Source organism: Balaenoptera acutorostrata, chromosome 20 (genome assembly GCF_949987535.1).
Source record: "Balaenoptera acutorostrata chromosome 20, mBalAcu1.1, whole genome shotgun sequence".
Classification (NCBI taxonomy): Eukaryota; Metazoa; Chordata; class Mammalia; order Artiodactyla; family Balaenopteridae; genus Balaenoptera; species Balaenoptera acutorostrata.
In genome coordinates, this window is record NC_080083.1 from 43,925,401 (window position 1) to 43,953,316 (window position 27,916).

Genomic DNA, 27,916 nt, shown 5'->3' on the forward strand with positions numbered 1-27,916 from the left:
GAGACCCTGGTGGTCCTGTGCATGGAGGCTGCCTTTCTGTATCAGTACAGAGCAGGTGTTGAGCAGGGTGGAGATGAAAACACTCAGAAACTACCTGAGGCCAGGAGACCAAGAGGACAGGGACCAGAGCAATGCCAAAGCTCCACTCCTTTGGCTTTTCCAATTACCCTAGTCCGTGGGCCACTTCCATCCTTGACTTCCTGTCACAACACACCCCCTCCTCACTGGCCCTCCCTGGGGCTTTGCCAGCAGAATGGGCATTGGATACTCCGCGGTGATTTAACAATTGGTTGACCTGATTTCTTTTCGAAGGAAAAAAAAGAAGGATTAAATCCACAAATTGTCATGCCAACCTAAGGAAAATCCCTGCTTCCTGATTCTGATACTGTTAGTTTACTATTCTAAACACCTTATGTTTATGGCCTGTAATCCTCACACGACTCTGAGGCAACAGTTATTTTTCTCCTCTTTTTTGAGAGGAGGAGAAGAAAACACCAAGAAGCCTGCCTCCATCAAGACCACACGACTGGCAAATTGCTGAGTCGGGATTGAAACTCGGGGTGGGGGGGCGGGGGGGCGAATAATGATTGGAAGGAGGTGGTCCTGATGGGATTCATAATCACTCAAATTGTGCAGTTATTTTTTCTAGCATCTTGTAAGGGCAACGACTTTTTTTTTTTTTTTTTTTTGTCATTTTAACCTTGTGGATTGAGGAGGACAGAAGAAACCCATTCAAACGTTTAGACGTCAGAGTTAACACTTCGGTCTTTGGCATTTCCTTGTCAAATCTGGACTGCAGGGCTCAGGGAATATAAAACAGAGGAGAGCAAAAGTAGCAAGTACGAGGGCATCCTGCTGGCCGTCCGAGGGAAAAGTTATGGTCTTAGAATGGCCCCTAAACCATCCTCAACTCCTGAGGTGGTGACTATAAATTATTCCCTTTGATTGCCCAGTCGCAGCCCCACGCCGCTCTTCCCCGGGGCCTGGAATGCTGCTCTCTCTTCTGTGTGGCCTCTCTATGCCCTTCTGTTATACAAAAACCCACCAACTATACCGCTTTTGTTTCTTTAAAAATAAATTTGGGGGACTTCCCTAGTGGAGCAGTGGTTAAGAATCTGCCTGCCAATGCAGGGCACACGGGTTCGAGCCCTGGTCCAGGAAGATCCCACATACTGCGGAGCAACTAAGCCCATGTGCTACAACTACTGAGCCTGCGCTCTAGAGACCGCAAGCCACAACTACTGAGCCCGCGTGCCACAACTACTGAAGCCCATGTGCCTAAAGCCTGTGCTCCACAAGAGTAGCCACCGCTCGCTGCAACTAGAGAAAACCCATGCGTAGCAATTAAGACTCAACGCAGCCAAATAAATAAATAAATAAATTTATTAAATAAATAAATAAATTTGGGGGGTGGGGGGACGGAGTTTGAAGCAGACGCCAGGGCCTGTTCGCTGAACTGAAACAAATCACGGGGTGTCTGTCCAGAAAGCCGGCGCTCAGTTTCCTCAGGAAACGGAGCTAGGACTCCCGTTCTTCTCGCTAAAAAAAAAAAAAAAAAACCTCAGGATGGAGGATGGGTTTTAGATTTCAGTGGTCTGAAAGACGTTAGCAGCTCCTGAGGTATACATACCCTCTCCTTTTCTCTTTTTACCCCAGCTCGTACCTCAGAAAACCCCCTCCCACTTCCACAGCGCCTCTCCTCAGAGTTACACACGGAGAACACGCCAGCCCCCGTCATTGGCTAGATTCCCTGTCCGTCTCTCCGCTACGATTCCGAGTGGTGCCTTTTGAATGCCCTCTAGTCCCGCTTCCCTTGCCTAATTGGTTCATTCGAACGGGCCCCCGGCCAGCTCAGTCATTCATTGGTGAATATAAAAGACCAGCTCTGATTGGTTTTTCGGATCGGTGCCAGTGAGAGCGCCTCAGGGATTGGCTTATCTGATTTGGGCGGGCTAGCGGAACGTTCAAACCGGAGTGGAAGCGCTTTCCTAACCGACGAACGTCTGTGGAGAAGCGGCTTCCTCCGTGATTGTCTCAAAGGTCGCGCCGGCTTAGTCGCTTGCAGGGTTCTCGAGCACCTTCACGACCGTCACCATGGAGGTGTCGCCACTGCAGGTACTGCTCGCGGAAGGGTCGCGTCGCGGGGCCTCAACGCGGCGCGGCATCCCTTCGGCTGCCTGTGAGACGGGGAGGCGCCTGGGCTGTGGTCCGGCAGAGGCTGACTGGGCGCCGGTGTTCCGCGTCGATCCGGGTCCCCTGGGCTCGGCGTGATCGCGAAGAGGCTGAAACCCCTTTCTCGTGCTAATAGTGAAGTATTATCGGCTAACCTGGCTTCTAAGGTGTGCCGTTGTGTTTCACTGTGTCTAGGAATTCACTTAGTCCTGGAGTAGATCGGTGGGATCATGGTCCGCGTGGGGCTTTAAGCGGCACAGACAGATGCTCTCCTCTTCTACCTGGGGCTGAAAATGGGATTGAACGCCCCTGACCTTGGAAGGTGCAGAGCAAGGCACAGGGTTCCCACTGTGCAGCCGGCAGCCCCGAGGTGCTCAAAATACGTCCCTCCTGTGTTCAAAACGTTAACATGCCCAAAGGATGGGATCCATAGCCTCCCAAACTGCTGCTGCTGCTGCTGCTGAATTAGAATCTATTATTGCCTGGGACCTAGTAGGCACTCAGTAAATATGTGTGGAGTAGGTGAAAGAAGGGGGTGTATGCTATTGATGGCGTCTAACACGTAAAAATATTTCCATGTCAGATACACTTGGCAAAATAATATGTCAATTTAAACGGACACCTGGGAACCTGGCTGCAGTTAACTTAAACTGCCATGTTTGTACAAAACGATGTCAACTCCACTGATACCTACTAAAAGGTTGTGATTTGTTATCGTGTGTGTAAGCAGATCACTATGATGGGTGTTTTGTTTATGGTTTCTGATAAACCTGTGACTCAAAATAGCTTCTCTTCAATTTTTAAAAAATTGCCAGCCTGTAAATGACAATATGCAAGTCAACAAAACAAAGAAAAATGAAGATGCTAAGAAAAGACTGTCTATTGAAAGAATCTATCAAAAGAAGACACAACTGGAACATATTCTGCTCCGCCCAGACACCTACATTGGCTCTGTGGAATCAGTGACCCAGGTAAAACCAAGCTAATTAAATGCAGTTACTAAGTAGTTAAAATGTGTACTTTTCCAGGTTAATTTTCTGTACTTCATGTACTTGGAGTGTCACTGGAACTGGCCTAATCTATCATGTATATTGTCCTACTAATCCAGAAGACTTTACAGTCATCATGATGATAAAATAGAATAAGTATGTGGTCAAAGTAACCATATTTCTTTGCCTTATTTCCAGCAAATATGGGTTTACGATGAAGATATTGGCATTAACTGTAGGGAAGTCACTTTTGTTCCTGGTTTGTACAAAATCTTTGATGAGATTCTAGGTGAGTGTATTCTTTTTTTTTTTTTTTAAACATCTTTATCGGAATATAATTGCTTTACAGTGTTGTGTTAGTTTCTGCTGTATAACAAAGTCAATCAGCTATAAGCAGGTGAGTATATTCTTTAATACAAAGATCCACTGGTCAGATCCTTCCTAAGAAGTATCATTCCTAGCAAACCCTCTGTAGCCAGAAATCCTATCCTTTCAAACAACAGTTGGCAAAGGTGAGGCAGTCTACTGGAATCTAGGAAGTTGACTTCTTTCCTAGAAACAGGCCTATAAATAAAAATTGCTAAATGAATACCTCATTAATGTTATTCCTGTGCTGCTTGAGATTTTTTCCTTTTTATAAAAATTGCTAAATGAATACCTCATTAATGTTATTCCTGTGCTGCTTGAGATTTTTTTCTTTTTATGTCTTAGAGTTAAAGGATGTTTTTTAAAATACTTTAATTTTTTACCAATGTGTATTTTATCTTCTTTCAGTCAATGCTGCGGACAACAAACAAAGGGACCCAAAAATGTCTTGTATTAGAGTCACAATTGACCCGTAAGTCTCTTGCTTAGTCTTTTGTTTTTTATAGCTCATTGTTACTGTTAGTTGCATTTACTTTGATTTATAGTAAAGTTGGCTTTTTTTTAAATGGGAGTTTGCAAAAGTGCAGAAAGGTAGAAGGCTAAAATGAACTATCTATGATACCTACAATCTAGATCCAACAGTTATCAACACTTTGCCATATTTGCTCCATCTATATTTTTTCTGAATCATTTCAAAATAAATTACAGACATTATGACACTTCATCCCTAAATATTTTAGTAAGCATCTCCACTAACTGCTCTAAGTATTCTGGAGTCTATAGCTCTAACTTTTTCTCATGATGCTATTCAAATAGTAAACCAGCAGGTGGTGATAGAGAATAATTTGATCTAACATTTCTGCTCATAAATGTCCCCCTTTGTGGGTAGTCAGGGTGTTGCTTCCCCTTGTTATTAGCCTGATGAGTTATAACATAAACTATACTTTAGGCTCTTTTTGGGAAATGTGTTAATGATGTACTCAAATGCTCCTAAGGACTTGATATCATAGTCTTTTGAAAAATGTTAAGCTAGATTTAATTAGTCTTTTTTGTAGATAATACTCAGTACTATTTGTAATAAGAATCATAGTGTGTTTCCGGTTATAACTAAAATATATTATCTTCTGAGAATTAAAATAACTAGGAGATAAGTAAGTCCAAATAAATTTTTAGCATTTTATTGGTGAGCAGGGAAGTTTACAATTAATAATGCCCTTTCATATTTGTTTTGCAATGTACTTTGTTGGGTGGGAAAGCTAAGGGTGCTGGGACAGTACAGATGATCCCCTTAAAAGTGATATAATAATATTGTTTCCAAATTTTGTCCTTTTCTTTCCATTGGGCATAAATCATTTCCCTTTGTTTATCCTAACATTTTTAAATTTCCTATTTTTTCAATATTATCAGTGTCTGCCCAGGTGTTGGAAAAGGATTGATTTTTTTTTTTCTCTTGGCTCCTATTTCAGGAGTGTTAGGAACTAAGCATGCTGAAGTTCAAAAGGTATATATGAAAAAGAGTCATAAAGAAATTGAGACTTGTGAACTCATGTATTTTAGAGATGATAATATTTAAATATTAAAAAATATTAAGCACTAGTTTAACATCTGTTTTATAAAAAAGTTTTTTACTCTTCTTTTCTTAGGGAGAATAATTTAATTAGTATATGGAATAATGGAAAAGGTATTCCTGTTGTTGAACACAAAGTTGAGAAGATGTATGTCCCAGCTCTCATCTTTGGACAACTCCTAACTTCTAGTAACTATGATGATGAAGAAAAGAAAGTAACAGGTAGAGTATTGAGGAAAATAAAAAACATATTTGTTGCTGAAAAAAAATACATCTTTTAAATGACTGTCTGTGGCATAAAGGTTAAAAGCATGGAAATAAATCTCTGTAATTGAATACATTACCAGTGATTAAGAAATAAAGCTGTTAATGAGATAAGAACAATTAAATAGTATTTTACATTTATTTGCCCAGGTGGTCGAAATGGCTATGGAGCCAAATTGTGTAATATATTCAGTACCAAATTTACTGTGGAAACAGCCAGTAGAGAATACAAGAAAATGTTCAAACAGGCAAGTAAATAGGTATCTTGTGCCTTGATTATAAATTGTACTATAGCAATTTATAGTGGTATTAATGGTTTAACATAATTTATAAGCTATTACATCATGGGAAATTATTCATAAACATATTGGGGGGGTTGGGGGGTTTTTTGGTGTTTGTTTGTTTGGGGTTTTTTTTTAGGACTTGTAAATTTGTGTTATTTAGTTCTAGTTTGTGAGATTACTTGAATTTTTTCTCTCTCCTCTATTCTTTATTTCCATAGACATGGATGGATAACATGGGGAGAGCTGGTGAGATGGAACTCAAGCCCTTTAGTGGAGAAGATTATACATGTATTACCTTCCACCCTGATTTGTCTAAGTTTAAAATGCAAAGCCTAGACAAAGATATTGTTGCACTGATGGTTAGAAGAGCATATGATATTGCTGGATCCACTAAAGATGTCAAGGTCTTTCTCAATGGAAATAAGCTTCCAGTAAGTACTTTCCTGGGTGTGGGCAATGAGGGACTATTGTGATCATTGTCAAAGGCAATGCTGATTTTTATTTTTCCATCCCATATATTTTTCTTAACCACTTCTCAAATATGTTCCTGTAAAGAAAACATTATGCTACATTTTTTTAAAATCAGTTAGCTCATTTTAAGTTCACTAAAGTCTTTCTCAAAGAATCTCCTAAATAAATCCTTTTGTGTCTTTTAATGACCATCCTCTTATGCCCATCAGTGAACACCATTTCATTAGTTTTGAAAAATCTTTACAATCTACTTTTTAATTTACTTTAAATAAATTTTTAATATTATTATTTTTAATTCCTGTTTAGATAAAAGGATTCCGTAGCTATGTAGATATGTATCTGAAGGATAAGGTAGATGAAACTGGCAATCCACTGAAAATTATCCATGAACAAGTAAACCCCAGGTGGGAAGTGTGTTTAACAATGAGTGAAAAAGGCTTTCAGCAAATCAGCTTTGTCAACAGCATTGCTACTTCCAAGGTAATTTTATTTTTGAATTATTAATCATGATTTACCTTTACATATAAGTATTATTGATTATTATCGAACTTGAATATTTGGCTACCTTGGCATAAAGGAAGCTAAATTAGATTTTTTTTAATGTTTTATTATTATAATTTTGAGGGTAATGAATTTACAGTTTGGTATTTTTCCTCATTAGGGTGGCAGACATGTTGATTATGTAGCTGATCAGATTGTGACTAAACTTGTTGATGTTGTGAAGAAAAAGAACAAGGGTGGTGTTGCAGTAAAAGCACATCAGGTATGATACTTTAACACAGTGTTCTTTTTCTAAAGTCAAGAAAGAAGAGAAAGGCTATAAATAAAACATGACTAAGTTTTTAGTGATTTATTATCAACTTTTACGGCAGGTAAAAAATCACATGTGGATTTTTGTGAATGCCTTAATTGAAAACCCAACCTTCGACTCCCAGACAAAAGAGAACATGACTTTACAAGTCAAGAGCTTTGGATCAACATGCCAACTGAGTGAAAAATTCATCAAAGCTGTGAGTACTTAGAGGGAAATAAAAAATAGAAGCACCTTCCTTTATTTTCCATTGCCCTTCTCAGCCCTGCAGAAATAAAGCTTCCTCCCACATGTCTTCTCACTCTGAAAAGGAAATAAAAAAACAACTCTTACCTCTTACCAGGTCTTACCAAGCCCTTAATTACCATCTATATACCATCTATATTTACCCATTACATGTCACCAGTTTAGATCACTTCTGAATTTAACCCATCTAACTACTTACCAAGCATTGAATGCCTAAAGTTGCTCTCAGTGGACACATCCAAAACTGAATTAGTTCTCTCTGTACTAACTGATCGCCATACAAGGAACTCCCCCACCCCCAGAAAACAAAACTATTTCCTGTTTTAGTCAAAGGCCCCAACTAACCACTGGGTTGCATAAATCTAAATCCAAATTCCTTAATTTGGCCTGCAAGACCCTGCCATTTCCAACCGCATCTCAGTACCACTTTTCCTACGTTATCTAAGCTTCACTTCTACTGGCTTTAAATTACTCAAAAGCAGAGTACTCTTCCCCTCCTTAGAGCTATTTCACATTTCAGGCAGAGGATTACTCTGCCTGAAATGCTTTACACTTGGCTATTTTAGGTCTTTTTTTTTTTTTTTTAATATTTATTTATTTATTTTGGCTGTGCCGGGTCTTAGTTGTGGCACGTGGGATCTTCATTGCGGTATGCGGGATCTTTAGTTGCAGCATGCGGAATCTTTAGTTGCAGCATGCGGACTTCTTAGGTGCGGCATGCAGACTCTAGATGCAGCATGTATGCAGGATCTAGTTCCCTGACCAGGGATCGAACCCAAGGCCCCTGCATTGGGAGCGCAGAGTCTTACCCACTGGACCAAAGGGAAGTCCCCAACTACTTTAGGTCTTAAATGTCATTTCCTCAGGAAAGCCTTTACTTTCTACTTCTTTCCCTAAGTTTGTTCCCATATAACACTGGACATACATTACTGTATGTAACATGCTTTTCACTTATCTGTAACACCTGTCACACTTGTAATTTCTCATTTTATTTCTGTCTTCCTTGTTGTAAACTAAACTCCTTGAGGACAAGGACCATGTCTAATTTGTTTTAACCAATAGATCTGCACATGCAGCTCAGTGCCTGGCACAATATAAGTATGTAGTCAGTAAATATTTATTGAATGAATGAACCCAAAGGAACCAGCTCCCTCAGTAGTGGTGACCTGAGACAGGAAGATGTGCCACCCTCTATCCAGACGTGACTTTTCTACCTCTCTTCATCTTTGAATTCTTTTTATTTTTGTGTGAGCTCATTTGCACTCTAGATTTCTGACAGAACTCTTCTTCCCTAACATGAATCCTCTCATTTTCAGGCAACTGGCTGTGGTATTGTAGAAAGCATACTAAATTGGGTGAAATTTAAGGCCCAAATCCAGTTAAACAAGAAGTGTTCAGCTGTAAAACATAACAGAATCAAAGGAATTCCCAAACTTGATGATGCCAATGATGCAGGTACACATTTAATAATGTTTCCAAACTTTAAATCTTGTAGTTGTTATTTGTTTTATTCATTAACAGCATACTGTGGATATTTTTCCCTTGACACTTAATATTCAATGGAATATTTGTACTTTGTTAAAAATCAACCAGTTCCCTGTTATTGAACACTTGGGTCATTTCAATTTTTAGCTGTTAAAAATAGTGTTGAGATGATTATTTTGGGGTATAAAACAAGAACGTTTATACAGTAATCTATTACCTAATGTAGAGGAGAAAAAAGTCTTCTCAACCTTCTTAGGTCCCTGGCTATCTCTGAAAATTAAACTGACAAAGACAGATTAACAGGAAAAAAGCATGTGAATTTATTTAATATGGTTTTTTGTGACACCAGAAAATTGTAAGGAAATGTAGACCCAAAGAAATGGTTAAACCTAAGTGGTTTTATGCTAGCTTTGATGAAGAATGGAAAGTTGTAGAAAGATATGATAGCACAATGATTATGAGCTAAGTATAGTAAACTTGGGGAAACTTAGCAAGGCCTTTTCATCCAGATTCTTCTTGGTGACCCTCAATCGTGGATTAGAATATTCCTTTCCTCCGGGTATAAAGAGGGCATCTCCTCATGAGGGCCTTATGACATGCTCCAGGGGCAAAGTTTAACAGGGAGGTCAGAGAGATCTTTCTGCTTCTACCATTTTCTCAAAACTCCCTCAGCTTAAGACATTCAGTATGCCAAGGTGCCATATTTTGGGGTGGCATGTCTGAAACCTCATCACCAACAAATACATTAAATGTAATATGATTAAATGAATGTTTAGCAACAGTACAATTGTCATGAGAAATTAATCTAAGAAACTAAGACTTTATTAACTTACAAACTTTAGCTAAACTATGTATCTAATTACTTAGCTCCATTTGACTCCTCAGCCAACTTGTTATGAATTGTAAATTATTTGTGTTTTATCACATGTCTGAGTTAGTATATTTGAGGTTGAACTAAATGCTAATATTAATTTTTTTATTTTAGGAGGCCGAAACTCTACTGAGTGTACACTTATCCTGACAGAGGGAGACTCAGCTAAAACTTTGGCTGTTTCAGGCCTTGGTGTGGTTGGGAGAGACAAGTACGGGGTTTTCCCTCTTAGAGGAAAACTGCTTAATGTTCGAGAAGCTTCTCATAAACAGGTAGAATACATTAAAACTATCTTCAGAATCTAAATCTAGTTTTATAATGCAGGACTTCATGCTTGTATTTCATTCCTTTATTGGGCATTTTGAAATATATCTTGGATTTTTTTTGTTATTTTAGGAAATTGGGTACACTGTAGCATATCTTAACAGATCTTTCTGACTTACTGAAGTATAGGCTAATATACTTAAAATACTGGAGTTCAAGAAAACCCAAGCAACATATACTGTTGTAATTCTTTGTTCTTTTAAAGTTTATAAACAAAATAGTACTTTTTTGGCTATACATCCATTTCAGATAATGGAAAATGCTGAAATTAACAATATAATCAAGATTGTGGGTCTTCAGTACAAGAAAAACTATGAAGATGAAGATTCATTGAAGACTCTGCGTTATGGGAAGATAATGATTATGACAGATCAGGTCAGATTTGTTATCAAATATTTTAAATTTCTAAATTTTACTTATTTATTTATTTTTGGCTGTGTTGGGTCTTCGTTGCTGTGCGCTGCCTTTCTCTAGTTGCAGCAAGCAGGGGCTACTCTTCGTTGCAGTGCACAGGCTTCTCATTGCGGTGGCTTCTCTTGTTGTGGAGCACGGGCTCTAGGCACGCGGGCTTCAGTAGTTCTGGCACATGGGCTCAGTAGTTGTGGCGCATGGGCTTAGTTGCTCCGCAGCATGTGGGATCTTCCGGGACCAGGGCTCAAACCCGTGTCCCCTGCACTGACAGGCGGATTCTTAACCACTGTACCACCAGGGAAGCCCGATAGCAAATATTTTAGATTGTTAACCTAAATTAAACACATCTTATTGTTGCATTGCTTTTCTGCCATGAAAGGAAATTACTTAACTTGGAGCTTTGTTCATTATTTTTAATCCACATCTAATAAGATATATTATGTTTGTATTTTATGTATATTACATATATAGGTTAAGTGAGTCTGAATTTGAATAGCCTTTTTTTTTCTTTTTTTAAATAAATTATTTATTTATTTATTTATTTATTTATGGCTGTGTTGGGTCTTCGTTTCTGTGCGAGGGCTTTCTCTAGCTGCGGCGAGCGGGGGACACTCTTCATCGCGGTACGCGGGCCTCTCACTGTCGCGGCCTCTCTTGTTGCGGAGCACAGGCTCCAGACGCGCAGGCTCAGTAGTTGTGGCTCACGGGCCCAGTTGCTCCGCGGCATGTGGGATCTTCCCAGACCAGGGCTCGAACCCGTGTCCCCTGCATTGGCAGGCGGATTCTCAACCACTGCGCCACCAGGGAAGCCCCTGAATAGCCTTTTTTTTAATCCCCATAGAAAAAATTTTGAGAAATTTCCAGTAAGTTAATCATAATTTTTTTTAGTTTCTAAACAATTCTTTTGCGTTTTGGCTTTCCAAATATTTCTAGGACCAAGACGGTTCCCATATCAAAGGCTTGCTGATTAATTTTATCCATCATAACTGGCCCTCTCTTCTGCGACATCGTTTTCTGGAAGAATTTATCACTCCCATTGTAAAGGTATACTAATTTCTAAGATACCATAATGGATATTTTAAGGCCCTACTCCTCAACCCTGGATACACATATAACCCCAGTGATGTATGATGGTATGCAGGGGACCCAGAAGTGTGGAAAGCCACAGCAATGTGTTTTTTACCTCAGGTGTCTAAAAACAAGCAAGAAATGGCATTCTATAGCCTTCCTGAGTTTGAAGAATGGAAGAGTTCTATGCCAAATCATAAAAAATGGAAAGTCAAGTATTACAAAGGTTTGTAATGAAACTCACATAGAACTTCTCATTTTGTTATATACCATTGTACAATATTATATGGAGTAACTTGGTGTTCTTGGTTTTGTAGGTTTGGGCACCAGCACATCAAAAGAAGCTAAAGAGTACTTTGCAGATATGAGAAGACATCGTATCCAATTCAAATATTCAGGTCCTGAAGATGATGCTGCAATCAGCCTGGTGAGTTTGAGTGTATTTCATACATACTTTCTAGTTTTAGAAATCAATGCTTCAACTAGGCAATTGAAACATTTAAATTTTCATATAATAAAATGTTTTATAAAATAGATTGTTTTTAGTAAGCATATCCCAAAGAAAGGAGCCAGATATTTTAGAAACTGAGTTTTGTTGTTTATTTGTTAATTTTTTATAGAAGAAATATTTTGGAACCTATTAGTGCCAGTGACATCTTTTTCATCTTCTAATTTGTAGGCCTTTAGCAAAAAACAGATAGATGATCGAAAGGAATGGTTAACTCATTTCATGGAAGATAGAAGGCAACGAAAGTTACTTGGCCTTCCTGAGGTAAAAAAATGTTAAATATATCCCACAAAATGTACTATTTATTACCTTTAGAATTGACATTATAGCAAATTAAAGTTACTGAATAATAAGTACCTCAGTAAAAAAGTTAACAGATAACTATTTATAAATATCCTTATTCTTATTTAGACTGCTGCATAAATGTATTGGACCTGAAAGAAACTACAGTCAATGCACTTTTTTCCTGATTGTGCAGCAATTAAATTCGTTTTGTCTTTAAAACATATAAAATACTTCATAATTCTTTGCTTTTGAGGGACTTAACAATTATCATAGAAGTGATAATGCTAACATGTGTCTTTGTTTTATTTTTGTATTAAGCATTGTTAAGACCAGTGATATTTTTTATTTTAAACTAGATCATGTAATACTCTCTTTGGTTCCTCAGGATTACTTATATGGGCAAACTACCACATATCTGACATACAATGACTTCATAAACAAGGAACTTATCCTGTTCTCAAATTCTGATAATGAGAGGTCTATCCCATCTATGGTGGATGGTGAGTTCTATTTTTATCATAAGATGGAAATCAATGCCCAGAAATGGTTAATTTGAGGATATTAATATTTGCACTTCTTTCATTTTAAAGGTTTGAAACCAGGTCAGAGAAAGGTTTTGTTTACATGTTTCAAACGGAATGACAAGCGAGAGGTGAAGGTTGCCCAGTTAGCTGGGTCAGTAGCTGAGATGTCCTCTTATCATCATGGTGAGGTAAACACATAATCTATAATGTTTCCAGAAAGCATTATAGCAGAAATACCTGCAAAGTCATTCTCCAAACAGCTGATGAAAGTATAAGCTATACATCCATAGTAGAGAACAATGTGGTGAAATATATCAAACTATAAAATTGCTTATTTTTTGACCTAACAAATCTGTTTATAAAAATAATGTTCCTGAAAGGATACTATAATAGATCAAAAGATATGCAAGGATCTATGTTCAAAGAGATTTAGTGATGTTTGCTATAACTTTGTTATGCCAAAATTTAGACATGGAAAGTGTCCATCAATTGGAAAATTATTATAAATTATGACACATCTATGCATGGAATCAGTGATATAACTTAAGTAAATCTATATGTACTAACACTGAAGAATGTCCATGTTCTATTATCAGGTGAGGGAAAAGAAAAAAGAGGCAGAATAATACTTAAAGGAAGGGTATACTCCAAATTGCTAACTTTGGTTATCACTGGGAATTGGAAAGGGCAACTTTCCAATTTTTCATATATGTCTAAATTGTTTGACTTTATATCAATACAAACATACACCTATTCATTTTTTATTTTGTAATTGAAATTGCTTTTTTTGCATTTATTATATAAAACAGTTTTAAAGAATTAGATTGTCTATAAGTTTCTAGAACTTTAAAGGTAATGATTGTCTTGCTTGTTGCTTCAATCAAAATATAGCAGGTACTCAATAAGTGTTCACATAATAAACATTTGTTGAATGCTTACCATGTACCAAGTATACAAAGATAAATCATACATGTTCTCTACCTTTAAGGTATAATCACAGTTTAACCAGAGGACTATATCTCACACACACACACACACCTATGGAATAGAGTGATACATGCTAGAATAGAAATGAGCAAAGTGTTTAACACAAAGGAGGAAATATTTCATTCTGCTGAGGGTGAATAGAGGAGGTATACCTTCAAGGTTGAGTAGGACTTGATAGAAATTACTGGAAGGCAAGATCGCTGAACTTGGAGCCAGAATTCTTAGGTTTAAGGTACTACTTCTGCCATGTATTTATCTGGGAAAAGCCAATAAATATCTACACTTCATAAAACCTTACAGGATTATAGTGAAACACACTCATAATAACAAACAGGTTATTATTGAGAGACTACAGATTAGATTAATGAATCTTTTTCCCCCCACCCACAGATGTCACTAATGATGACCATTATCAATTTGGCTCAGAACTTTGTGGGTAGCAATAATCTGAACCTCTTGCAGCCCATTGGTCAGTTTGGTACCAGGCTGCATGGTGGCAAGGATTCTGCTAGTCCTCGATACATCTTCACAATGCTCAGGTGGGTATGCTTCCGATTTTTTGTGAATTGCCATTTCCAATTCTGAAGTATTGTGAGATTTAGTTGACCAAAAATAGAAAAATCCAGTTAATCGGAAAATAGATTTTTGATGCAGATGCTTGGATTATTAATTGTTTAAAACTAGCTCTTTAAAGTTGAACTGTGCTACTCTTTGCAATGAGTAGAAAGTCAAAATTCTATTTCAATTTGATAGCTTAGCCTTTGTATCCCTTAGAAGTATTGTTTCCTTGCCAAACTGAATGTTTTTACTCCCATTTCTTTTATTTTCTTCTCTTTCTCCATATAGAGCTGTGGTTCTCAACCAGGGTAGATTTTACCCTTCAGGGGACATGTGGCAATGTCTGGAGAAATTTTTGATTGTCATGACTAGGGAACCATGCCACTGGCATCTAGTGAGCAGAGGCCAGGGATATTGCTAAACATTCTGTAATGCACAGGGCAGTACCCCCACGGCAAAGAACAAAGATGGCAGTAATGCCGAGGTTGGGAAACCCTGTAGAGCTTGAGCCGGAGTAAAGAAGAACTTGATTCTTCTTAAATACCACAAGTTGAAATTTTACTTCCTTTACAAGTCTATGGAAAGTACATTATGAGTGGTCAATTTTCACCTGTCATCTTATTCAGCTTTTCAACAGCATAGGGTACGGTAATCACTCCATCCTTGAAAGTCTTTTGTCCTCCAAGACACCAGACTGTTGGTTCTCCTCCCTATTAGTCTTCACTGGGTCCTTCTCATCTTCCCAACCTCCAAATACTGGCCTGCCCTAGGGCTCCTTCATCAGACCTCTTTCCACTAACTATACTGCCTTCCCATCCATGGATGGTACCTCGTACATCCAGTCTCATAGCTCCAGCCCTACCCTCTAAATTTCATGTCCCCTCTCAACATTTACTACTTGGATGTCTAATAAGTATCTCAAACGTAAGTTCAAAACCATATCCTTAGTCCCTGTCTCAGTAAATGGAAAGCCATCCTTCTAATTCTCAGGCTCAAAATTTGGAGTTACCTTTGACTCCTTTTCTCCACACTTGCATCCCTGTGGGCTCCACATTGGAAAAATATTAAGCCACCCCATTCGTTATATTCATACAGACTATTAGAGTCTACCATTCTTCTTTCTTTTGGCAGCCAATTGATTTTTTAAAATAGGTTACTCTGGTTCAGAACCTTCCAACTTCTTCATTCAGAGAAAAACTAAAGCCCTGTTTTAGCAAACCAGACCCTATATGATATGTGCTCCCACTCCCCATGTCTTTTGATTCCATCTCCTACTATCTCTGCTTCAAACACACCTGGCCCCTTTGCCTATAGTCAAACATGCCTTCAGGGCCTCTGACTTACTGGTCCCTCTGCTTGCAGTACTCTTTCTCTCAGTTTCTTCTCTGCTCAAATGTTATCCTATCAGAAAGTGCTTACCGTTCCTTAGCATCCCCTCAGTCAATCTTAGCTACTTTATTTTTCTATTTAGCATTTACCATACCGCCTGACAAAATGCCTGTACTAGAATAGCTCCCTGTACTGAGCTCCTTGAAGACTGAGACTGTATATCTGCAGTGCCTGGCATGTAGAAAGTACTCAATAAATAATATTGGTAAATGAATATTAGTCAGCAAGTAAAGCCAAAGTAATTTTCATGTGTATATCTGAGATAACATATGTTCTTTCCGTGAAAGTTGTGTCAATAGCCAATATTTTTCTACAATAACATTCTTTGTTTTCTTTAGCCCTTTGGCTCGGTTGTTATTTCCACCAAAAGATGATCACACGTTAAAGTTTTTATATGATGACAACCAACGTGTTGAGCCTGAATGGTACATTCCTATTATACCCATGGTGCTGATAAACGGCGCTGAAGGGATTGGTACTGGGTGGTCCTGCAAAATCCCCAACTTTGATGTTCGTGAAGTTGTGAATAACATCAGACGTTTGATGGATGGAGAAGAACCTTTGCCAATGGTAACTATTCTGTGGTTCTAGGAACCTTATTAGTTTTTCTCTGGTTTCAATTCAGCAGATGATATGGTTAAAGAGGACACAAATAGAAAATTTATTTCATGCTTAATGTTAGTTAGATTTATTGTTTAATGCTGTTGGGATTTGTTTTAGTATCACATTTAGAAAATATTCTGTTTTAAAATACCAATTTAGCTTCCAAGTTACAAGAACTTCAAGGGTACTATTGACGAGCTGGCTCCAAATCAATATGTGATTAGTGGTGAAGTGGCTATTCTTAATTCTACAACCATTGAAATCTCAGAGCTTCCCATCAGAACATGGACCCAGGTAAGTAATTATGGTTTTCTTTTTTGATTTTTGTGATCGGGGAAACATTTTTTATATTGATGTTTGTTGAATATTCAGGAGCCTATGTCTGAGAAACTTACAAAAGGATTATTTCTTTCTTCAGACATATAAAGAACAGGTTCTAGAACCCATGTTGAATGGCACTGAGAAGACACCCCCTCTGATAACAGATTATAGGGAATACCACACAGACACGACTGTGAAGTTTGTTGTGAAGATGACTGAAGAAAAACTGGCAGAGGCAGAGAGAGTTGGACTACACAAAGTCTTCAAACTCCAAACTAGTCTCACATGCAACTCTATGGTATGTCTTGTTTCATGAGAAATATGTATGTTTCCATTTATATTAAAGATTATTATCAATTTTAAAAGGATATCTTAGGCTACTTTTACAGTTTCAAAGAATAAAGTCATTCCTCTAAAACCATTAAAGTTTAGCCAATTTATCTGTTGTTGACTCTAATCTTGTTTTTCTTTTCTAGGTGCTTTTTGACCACGTAGGCTGTTTAAAGAAATACGACACAGTGTTGGATATTCTAAGAGACTTCTTTGAACTCAGGCTTAAATATTATGGATTAAGAAAAGAATGGCTTCTAGGAATGCTTGGCGCTGAATCTGCTAAACTGAATAATCAGGCTCGCTTTATCTTAGAGAAAATAGATGGCAAAATAATCATTGGTATGTTTTTGGAACAATAACTTCCTGTACTAAAATCACTATCGTGCCTCACTTCCTTTAAACATTTTTGGTGAGAGGGATGATGGGGAGGGCAGGCAAAATCCGTGTATTTCCACTGGTTACACGTACAAGTACTTCTTTCAAATACCTAAATAAGCATTTATAGTTTAAAAGAGATAGCTTTTCCTAAATTGAGCATCGTGAGAAATCAAGATTTAGTTAACATTTAGACAGGAAGAGAACAGAGAGCTAGAAGAGGTCCCTGTGTAAACTGATTGATAAAGAGCAGAGATAAGTCTGATAGAAAAACAAAAAAAGGAAGGAGGATTTTAAATGGCTTATATTATAAATAAATGGTATACTCAAGACTGAAAGTCATGTCTAAGGGAATTTTTTTAAGACATTCTAGAAGCAACTAAATCAGAGTTTAAGTAACCAGGAAGAAAACAGTTTTTTTTTTCTTTTGTTTTTTTTTTATTTTTTTATTAATTTATTTATTTTTGGCTGTGTTGGGTCTTCGTTTCTGTGCGAGGCCTTTCTCTAGTTGCGGCAAGCGGGGGCCACTCTTCATCGCGGTGCGCGGGCCTCACTATCGCGGCCTTTCTTGTTGCGGAGCACAGGCTCCAGACGCGCAGGCTCAGTAGTTGTGCCTCACGGGCCCAGTTGCTCCACGGCATGTGGGATCTTCCCAGACCAGGGCTCGAACCCATGTCCCCTGAATTGGCAGGCAGACTCTCAACCACTGCGCCACCAGGGAAGTCCCCAAGAAAACAGTTTTGACTAAAGCTGGAAGGTTAAAAGAAATGGCCCAGCTCTGGTCAGAGTAAACTAGAAAAGCCAGGTAACTATGGGTTGTAGTAGCAAGTCCCAAAACATGACAACACAAGTTACCAGTGATCACAGGATCATTTTCTAATGGTACATGAAAATGTTTAACTTACTTAGTTACATGTTCATTTTCATGGATATTTTAAAATATAATAACAATGGCATATCAATCCCCTAATTTCACAGATATTATTGCTTAAGACAAAGCTAAAATAAGTAATATTGGATATAACTCAAAGAAAAATAAAAAGTAAAGATTGTATTTAGTTGACTGGAATTTAGGAAATACTAGAGACTATCCAGTCTTCTTGAGGAGTAAATATAAAGGGCCTAAAAGTGTGACCTATATCAAGTTAATTGATGAAAGGTGGTACTCGAAACCTCACTCTATTATAGCTAGTAACTCTCAGTGTCCCTCAAAGTCTAATAAATTGACGGCAGTAAACATTGGGAGAGGGGTGCTATAGAAAAAAGGGAACAAATGCATTATAGGGGACTACAATCAAGAGAAATCAATGTCTGAATGGGTGGCACTAAAAACTTGCCCACTCGGGTGTTGAAATTAAAAGACCAGGGAGGAGACTTCCCTGGTGGCGCAGTGGTTAAGAATCCTCCTGCCAATGCAGGGGACATGGTTTCAAGCCCTGGTCCGGGAAGATCCCACATGCCGCGGAGCAACTAAGCCCGTGCGCCACAACTACTGAGCCTGCGTGCCTAGAGCCCGTGCTCCGCAACAAGAGAAGCCACCGCAATGAGAAGCCCGCACACCGCAACGAAGAGTAGCCCCCACTCGCCGCAACTAGAGAAAGCCCGTGCGCAGCAGTGAAGACCCAACACGGCCAAAAATAAATAATAGATAAATAAATTTTTAAAATAAATAAATAAAAGACCAGGGAATATAATTGAGGTCAATATTTATCAGAAATAAAGGTTTTGATTGTCTTCTGTTATTCGGAGTTATGATTAAGTCACTACCTCATATATGATTTGACTGCCCCCTTGTGGTAATTTACATTTGTCAGTGGTTTAGGGAGCCGACTTGACTATCCACCAGGATGTACAAATTTATGCAAGAAGACAGTTTAATCTCCAGTTTTAATCTTTTCACTTAATATGGTAAAACCTTATCCCTTTCCTAAAATATTGCTCAAAACTACTATCTCTGTTCACATTTGTTTAAACAGAAAACAAGCCTAAGAAAGAATTAATTAAAGTTCTGATTCAAAGAGGTTATGATTCGGATCCTGTGAAGGCTTGGAAAGAAGCCCAGCAAAAGGTAATTTCTTGGTTAGCATTTTCTGTATTATTAAAGACTATGTATAGTCTAATGTCTATGTTTCACATTTCCTATTAAAGCTACATTTTAATTTCTCCTTTAGGTTCCAGATGAAGAAGAAAATGAAGAGAGTGACAATGAAAAGGAAACTGAAAAGAGTGACTCTGTAACAGATTCTGGACCAACCTTCAACTACCTTCTTGATATGCCTCTTTGGTATCTAACCAAGGAAAAGAAAGATGAACTGTGCAAACTAAGAAATGAAAAAGTGAGTTGTTGATGGATAGTACATGTTGCTTGGTTGTATTCTAATGGTGAAAGTAAATTGTGTGCTTCGGGAAAACACTGTTTATGCACATAAATTAACTTAATTTTCTGACTATCTTATGAAGGAGCAAGAGCTAGAAACATTAAAGCGAAAGAGTCCATCAGATTTGTGGAAAGAAGACTTGGCTGCTTTTATTGAAGAGCTGGAGGTGTGTAGTTTATAATGCCTGTGTTAGAATTTTTATTAATTAAATAATGTATTCTAGCAATATACCTCTTTGTCAAGAAATTTCACAGTTGGCAATAGAAAGAATATAGGAGGCATGGAGATACATTCCAAGATAACACATAAAATAACAGATTGTTAGAAACTAGTTAGAATAAAGTAAATGGTGCCAAGAAACATTACTACCTAGAAGTTTTTGGACAAAGAGGGGAAAGGGCAGGAGTTGATTTTTGACCTATTGGGACTGAGAAGACAAAGAGAATTCAAACGAGGAAGAAAACCAGCCCAGTCCCTCAAGTAAACCTGAAAGGACAAAAACAGTTTCCTTCAGGGCTAGCTAATCAGTAGTTTCAGGAGATCCTCTGTTACCAAAATTGCTAATGTGGTTTGTTCTCCAGTATTATCTTAACATAAGAAAAAGTATTTCATAAATTAAGATAAAAGGCCTAACGTGCAGATTTATATTATTGTACTTCAGTTTGGATGTCCAACTTGTAATCAGTTGATTGGATAAATGTACATTACTGGAATCACATCCTTTCTTATTTCTTAATTGAGTTTACAAAGTGTGCCTTAATGTTGGTGGTATACCTGATAGAACAGCTTATCACAAATTTATGTTAAGATGTAACAAATTGAAATCAGTTTAACCATTGCCTTTTATTCTGTCCCTATAAAGTGGCATCTATGCTGTAATGTCTTTGTTAGCTTATAAACTTGCTTTCTTATATCAACCTTTTGTAGGCTGTTGAAGCAAAGGAGAAACAAGATGAACAAATAGGACTTCCTGGGAAAGGTGGGAAAGCAAAGGGGAAAAAAACACAAAGGGCAGAAGTTTTGCCTTCTCCATGTGGAAAAAGAGTCATCCCCCAAGTGACCATAGAGATGAAAGCAGAGGCAGAAAAGAAAATTAAAAAAAAAATTAAGGTAATACTCTTGAAAGCATTATACATAAAACACTTTAAATATTTTTCCCCTTAAAATTGAACTAATCATAAAACTTCTAATCCCGTAGTCAAGAATTTATCAACTAATCATAACTTTCCTTTCTTATGAGCCTGATTTTTTTAATGTTTAAGTATCTTGAAAATACCCATACCTTTCTTTATTCAGAGCTTTTAGCCAAAATACAAAGAAAAAAAAATCACTCTTTGACCAGATATATATTTGTATATTTGACCTTATATTATTCCAAATAATAAATGGGCAGAACTTAACCATTTTTGTCCTGCTATCTTTTAGAATGAAAATACTGAAGGAAGCCCTCAAGAGGATGGGATGGAAATAGAAGGCCTAAAACAGAGATTAGAAAAGAAACAGAAAAGAGAACCAGGTATTAAAGCATTTTAAGGAAAATCATATAGAGTTGAGACTAAATTATGTTTGTTACCTAGTACGTTCCATATAGACATTCAAAAGTTCTTATTGAGGTACATGAAGAAGGGCTATGTCTGAAGTATACTTGAACTTCCCTAACATTGTCCTTGGGATTTGATTCATTTTAGAAGAGATCATTTTGTAATGAAATACTTTGTTGGGATCTAAAGAAAATGTTCAGTTTATTAGATTTCACTTTCTAGCCAGTTATGAGGTTTTCATATATGTAATATATTCATATGTAAAGCTTCTTGAGGACAGTCACCATATCTTAGTCATGTTGTTTTATCCCCAGAGTTCAACACCATGCCTGGGATATACTTAACACTCACTCAGTAAATTAAATAGAAGTAACAATTCTGTTAACCATTTGATTATGCCTTTACTGAATATCTACTTTTTTTTAACTTCTTCATTGAGATATTCACATACCAAATTCATTCATTTAATGTGTACCATTCAGTGGTTTTAGCATACTCAGTTTTAGAACAGTTTCTTGTCCTGGAAAGAAACACTGTACCCAATTAGTGGTCACCCCCCATTTTCTCCCAACTCCCCCTCCCTCTAGGCAACCACCAATTTACTTTCTGTGTCTAGATTTGCCTATTCTGGACATTTCATATGAATGGAATCATATAATATGTTCTTTTGTGGCTGGCTTCTTCACTTAGCATAATGTTTTCAAGGATCATCCATGTAGTAACATGTATCAATACTCCATTCTATTTTGTTGCCAAATATTTCTTCATTGTATGAATATACCACATTATATTTATTTGTTCATCAGCTGCTAGATATTTGGATTGTTTCCACTTTGGGGCTTTTATATTTCTTTGGCGAAATGTCTATTCAGATCCTTTGCCCATTTTTTAATTGGGTTATTTATCTTTTTATTGTTGAGTTAGTTGTAAGAGTTCTTTATATTCCACATGCCAGACCTTTATCAGATATATGATTCTCAAATATTTTCTGCCAGCCTGTGTATTATCTTTTCATTTTCTTGATGGTGTCCTTTGAAGCACAAGTTTTTAATTTTGATGAAGTCTAATTTATCTTTTTTTTTTCTTTTGTTGCTCATGTTTTTGGTGTCATATCTAATCTTTTGCCAAATCCAAGGTCATTAAGATTTACCCCTAGGTTATTCCCTGGCAGTCTAGTGGTTAGGACTCCATGCTTTCATTGCTATAGGCCCAGGTTCAATCCCTAGTTGGGGAACTAAGATCCCACAAGCTGCACGGCATGGCGAAAAAGAAAAAAAGAAAAGATTTACCCCTTATTTTCTTCTAAGAGTTTTTAGTTTTAGCTCTTACATTTAGGTAATTTTGAATTAAGTTGTATATGGCATAAGGAAGGGGTCCAACTTCATTCTTTTGCATGTGGATATCCAGTTGACCCAGCACCACATATTGAAAACCCTTTTTCCCTGTTGAATTGTCTTCACCCTTGCCAAAAATCTATTGACCATAAATAATAAGGTTTATTTATGGATTCTTAACTCTATTCCATTGATTGATGTATATGTCTATCCTTGAGTATCTACTTTTGATAGATAACGTTCAGTTCTGTGGGGAATACAAAGATGAATAAAACAAATGGAAACATCTTAGTATTAAAAAGAAGTAATAAAAGTATGTTGTGTGTGCTGTGTTGTGGAAAATTATATATTGGCCTTATAATACAGCACATATTTAACTTTAAACCTACCTAGCAACAATTAGCATATAAAACCAATGAATCAGATAAGTATTTTGAGCATTCACGTTTCCCATCACTATCTCAAATCTTGTGAGGACACAAGAAGTGGAGAAGCATGGCACTTACCCTCAAGAGGTTTATCAGGAAAGAAAGGTAAAGCAGTCCATACTAGCCATTGTAGGGATTTAGAGAAAGGTGAGATCAGTGTGGGTACATGCAGATTGTAGAGGCTTTGTGAAAGAGGTAAAACTTGGGTTAGAGTCTTAAAGATTGGGTAAGATTTAGGTATTCTAGACTGGGAGAAGGCAAATGGACATAGAATATGCATGGGACAATGAGAAGGCCCCTTAACAGAGTGGAAAATAGTAGAAAATAGTTAAACCAGATTATGGAGAGTTAGAAAACCAGGTTGTTGGAGGTGGGTGGATAAGATTAGATTCAACTAGGAAATATGAAATAGGTAGGTGTATGAAGAAAGAATATGAAGAAAGGACTAAGTCAGATCAATAAGGAGTCTGTCCTTATCTTTGGGCCTAGATGAGGGAAATAAATAGCAAAGGATGGGTATGAGAGACATTGGAGGAAAAGAAGTAACAAGACTTAGTGACTTCAAACCTCCTTAACTCAGCCATTAAATGCTCCTCAAGGTTTGGGCCTAGCCGTTCTTTTCCCTTTGAGTTGTCTCCCTTGCCTTGACTTCAGCAGTAACCTTCTGTTGATCTTGCATCTGTTCTTGTGCCTTTCCCATCTTCACACTACAGTCTGAGAGAACTCTTTAAAATGCATATCTGGTCATATTGGTTCCCTGTTTAAAACAAAATCCGTAACAAGACCAGCCACTCTCTTGGGACTTCCCCAGTGGTCCAGCAGTTAGACTCCGCCTTCCAATGCAGGGGGCGCAGGTTCGATCCCTGGTCGGTCGGGGAACTAAGGTCCCACATGGCGCGGGGTGCAGCCAAAGATTTTTTTAAAAAGACCAGCCACTCTCCCTCTGACTTCTGTTTTCCAGCCATAATGGATTTCTTTCAGTTTCCTAAGTGCACCATGTTTTCTCACAGGGCTTTGTACATGTTATTTCCTAAACTGGAATGTTTTGTCATCCGCCTCCCTTCAACTAGTTAACTCAAGCATCTCTTTCTTGGAAAAGCCTCTTATATATATACATATGCATACATACTACATGCCCTGTGTAAACATATATACCATGTGGGATTATGATTATATATGGGATTAGATGACCAAACTATAAGCTCCACAGAAAGGAGGATTATGTCCTTTTCTGTTCACCATTCTATTCCCAGTACTAGCACAGAGTTCAATAAATATTTGAAGGATGGATGGATGATAGATGGAGAAAAGTGAGTCAAAGAATATGTAAACATGGTTAATTCCTATCTCCCTTCCAGGTACCAAGACAAAGAAACAAACTACATTGCCATTTAAACCAGTCAAGAAAGCCAAAAAGAGAAACCCCTGGTCTGATTCGGAATCAGATATGAGCAGTAACGAAAGTAATTTTGATGTCCCTCCCCGAGAAAAAGAGCCACGGAGAGCAGCAAGTAAGGAAGAGTGAAGAACATGCTGCATATTCTGAAAGATTTGAATGGGTGATCTATTTCAAGGCACATAATCCCAGAAATTGTTATATCTTAGAGTAGTAATTACATTTTTGAGAAACTAAAACATCTTTTAGAAGATTAAACTGAAGCTCATATCTTCAGGAAATGTTATATTAATCTGTGGATTAAATATTTCTCCTATTATCCTCTTTGATTCTTTGTATATGTATATTTTTTTACCAGCAAAAACCAAATTCACAATGGATTTGGATTCAGATGAAGATTTCTCAGATTTTGATGAAAACGCTCAAGATGAAGATTTTGTCCCATCAGATGCTAGTCCACCTGGGACCAAAACGTCCCCGAAGTAAGTATCCTCTCTCAGAGGGATCTTATCATGATGGTTTTTAATAGTTGATGATATATTCTTTGTTGTTTGACACATTTAGACTTGGTCATCAGGATTTTTTTATTATTATTATTCTAGACATACTAAGAAAGAACTGAAGCCACAGAAAATTGCCACATCAGGTATGTATTTAAGTAAAAATAGTGAGATGTCTGCTTTACTGGAGCACTCAGGTCCACCCGGCTTCTAACCCGGCCTACATTATCCAAGTCCTGTCTTTGAAAATACATGTGGGTTCTTGTTAGCATTACATTGATATTGTTCATTAGGTTTAGTTTTGCACATAAATAGGTTCTACATTTAATATACTAAAAGTAATCATTTGCTTGCCAGGTACTATGCTAGGTGCTAGAGATACAAAAAAATACTGTTTGCTCATGAAGAACCCAGAAATTAGAACAGAGTTATAAAAGTGTGTTTGAAATATTCCAGAAAAGTCACAGACTTGGTGTTTAAATAGGAATTCAGAGCAGGGACAAAAGCAGTAAACAGATTTTCATGTATTGCTTATATGTACTATTTTCCTTTCCATTTGAAGTAACGGACCTTAACGCTGATGATGCCAAGGATAATGTACCACCTCCTCCAAGCTCTCCTGCTGCTGATTTCCCAGCTGTAACTAAAACCATAAACCCTGTTCCTAAAAAGAATGTGACAGTGAAGAAGACGGCAGCAAAAAGTGAGCCTCGGTCTTTGAGATGGGTTAATATTGGGATAAACTACTGGCTGCCACAAGTCAGCTTCAATTTTTTACTCCCCAAATTTACTATAGATATTGAAATTAAGCCTTTACCAAATGAAAACAAATCTTTAGATCTTCATAATCAAAATTGCTAGTCAAAAGGTTTAAAAATAGCATGTTTCTCAAAATGCCAGGTGTTAGCTTATTTCTATGACAGGGATGGGAGTTAGAAACAGTTGCAAATGTTTAACATGAAGCATATACCTACAAAAAAATCATATGCTTAAGAATACTTTGATTCTCTAATGCATTTCATCTCTGTTAGGTTGTCTTTTCCTATGTTAAATATAAGCAGTCAACAGGTTGCTAAAGAAGGTTCACTGTGGGAACAATTCAGCTAAGAGTGGCCCTGACAAATGCCTGTGTTCACTTGCAGGTCAGTCTTCCACCTCTACTACAGGGGCCAAAAAAAGGGCTGCACCAAAAGGAACCAAAAAGGATCCAGACTTGGATTCTGATGTCTCTAAAAAGCCTAATCCCCCCCAAATCAAGAGTCGCCGCAAAAGGAAGCCGTCCACTTCTGATGATTCCGACTCTAATTTTGAGAAAATGATTTCTAAAGCAGTCACAAGCAAGGTATTTATCCTAGTCAGTCCTTTTGCTGTAGGTATTTTGAAGCACATAACCAAGCTTTGCTCCTAATAATTTGGCACATTTTTAAGGAAATCAATTTAAATCCCATAGTCCATTAGCCTTTTCCTCTATGTAGTTTAGTTGTAAAAAAGTTAAATATGCCACTAATTAGTCAATGAGAGAGTTGCCTTCGGTCTATTTCTTTCCTTTCTTTTTTTTTTTTTTTTTTAATTTATTTATTTATTTTTGGCTGCGTTGGGTCTTCATTGCTGCGCGTGGGCTTTCTCTAGTTGCCGCGAGCAGGGTCTACTCTTCGTTGTAGTACGCAGGCTTCTCATTGCAGTTCTCTTTTGGAGCATGGGCTCTAGGCGCGCAGGCTTCAGTAGTTGTGGCATACGGGATCAGTAGTCATGGCTTGCGGGCTCTAGAGCGTAGGCTCAGTAGTTGCGGTGCACGGGCTTTGTTGCTCCGTGGCATGTGGGATCTTCCTGGACCAGGGCTCGAACCTGTGTTCCCTGCATTGGCAGGCAGATATCCTGTGCCACCAGGGAAGCCCCAGTTTCTTACTACTCATTAGAAGGTGGAAAACTCCTTGAGTTGTAGTCTGTTGATATATTTTTTGCATCGAAATTCTGCTGTCAGGTTGACACTGTACAAACTACCTGGGCTCTTCTCTTTTAGAAACCCAAGGAGGACAGCGATGACTTCCACCTGGACTTAGACTCAGCTGTGGCTTCTCGGGCAAAATCTGGACGGACAAAAAAACCTATAAAGTACCTCGAAGAATCAGATGAAGATGATCTGTTTTAAAATGTGGGGTGATTATTTTAAGTAATTGTCTTATTGAGCCCAAGACTGGTTTTAAAGTTACGTGAATCTCTCAGTTTCCTCCCCTCTGAATTTAGTTTGGGGAAGGTAGTTTTAATTCAGAACCATCAAAGTGAAGTAGAGCCCAAGTGTCCCTTATCTTTATATAATACTGTCTAAGTAGTGACCATCTCGTGGGATTGTTTTTTTCTCTGCTTTGTATATGTATTGAGTCTGTTTTCTTTTGCCTTTTAAATCTGATTTTAGGTTCTTCTGGCCTCTAGAGACAGTTGCATGGTCACTTCAGCATAATGTAGTTTGACCACTCATTAAGCTAAAATTGGAGCACTTTGACATAAAAGTTTCTACTCTGCCTACTTTCTGTAAATATGAGATACAGCATGATTAATTTCTCTGTTTTATCTTAGTTTCATAGATAATTTTCCATCAGATAGAACTTTATGTAGTTCCAGTACCAAATACTCCTCGCTCAGCCTTTTATGTGCTGAATTTTTTAAGCAGTGAAAAATTGTTCATATTCTTCATATCTTTTTGAATAAGCTGAAGAAAAACACCGTGGCTGTGTCTATATAACCTCAACACAGTCAATCAGATGAAGAAAATTAGACCCTAAGTTGAGATTATCTCAACTCTTGACTTGTCCCCTCGGCTGCCTGTGAGTCTGAATCTCCCAAGGAACAAATTCCTAGGAGGCACTAGATTGCAGAAGAGTCGGGGACAGCATTCTCTCAAAGATCTTATATATTATATTGATGCCATACTCAGCAGCGAGCTGTTATATCCAATTTGAGGAACTCTCCATAATTTTCAACTTGTAAACTTTTTAAGACCTTCCTGCATTCGTTATATGTGTGTGAGTTGAGTGGTGTTATCAATGTTTTTGTAAATATTTACTATGTTTTTCTATTTAGCTTAATTCCAACAATTTTATGCTTTAATAAAATGTTGTAGACATTGCAA

The 27,916-nt window shown here is 37.6% G+C and overlaps 1 protein-coding gene across 1 annotated transcript; it reads left to right on the forward strand.

The window, feature by feature from the left end:
- Positions 1-1,957: 1,957 nt before the first annotated feature.
- TOP2A (DNA topoisomerase II alpha) lies at positions 1,958-27,916 on the forward strand. Its single transcript, XM_007177596.2, has 35 exons — positions 1,958-2,115; positions 2,988-3,143; positions 3,360-3,450; positions 3,936-3,999; positions 5,171-5,316; positions 5,509-5,606; positions 5,861-6,073; positions 6,420-6,593; positions 6,775-6,876; positions 6,986-7,123; positions 8,487-8,625; positions 9,641-9,798; positions 10,100-10,225; positions 11,195-11,305; positions 11,450-11,555; positions 11,647-11,756; positions 12,009-12,101; positions 12,508-12,622; positions 12,713-12,834; positions 14,024-14,172; positions 15,919-16,150; positions 16,343-16,477; positions 16,602-16,802; positions 16,981-17,176; positions 19,189-19,280; positions 19,384-19,548; positions 19,673-19,756; positions 20,518-20,700; positions 21,016-21,106; positions 24,252-24,404; positions 24,648-24,771; positions 24,892-24,935; positions 25,352-25,492; positions 25,932-26,131; positions 26,810-27,916. The coding sequence occupies exons 1-35, from the start codon at positions 2,095-2,097 to the stop codon at positions 26,936-26,938; spliced, it is 4,602 nt and encodes a 1,533-aa protein (XP_007177658.1). The 5' UTR covers positions 1,958-2,094; the 3' UTR covers positions 26,939-27,916.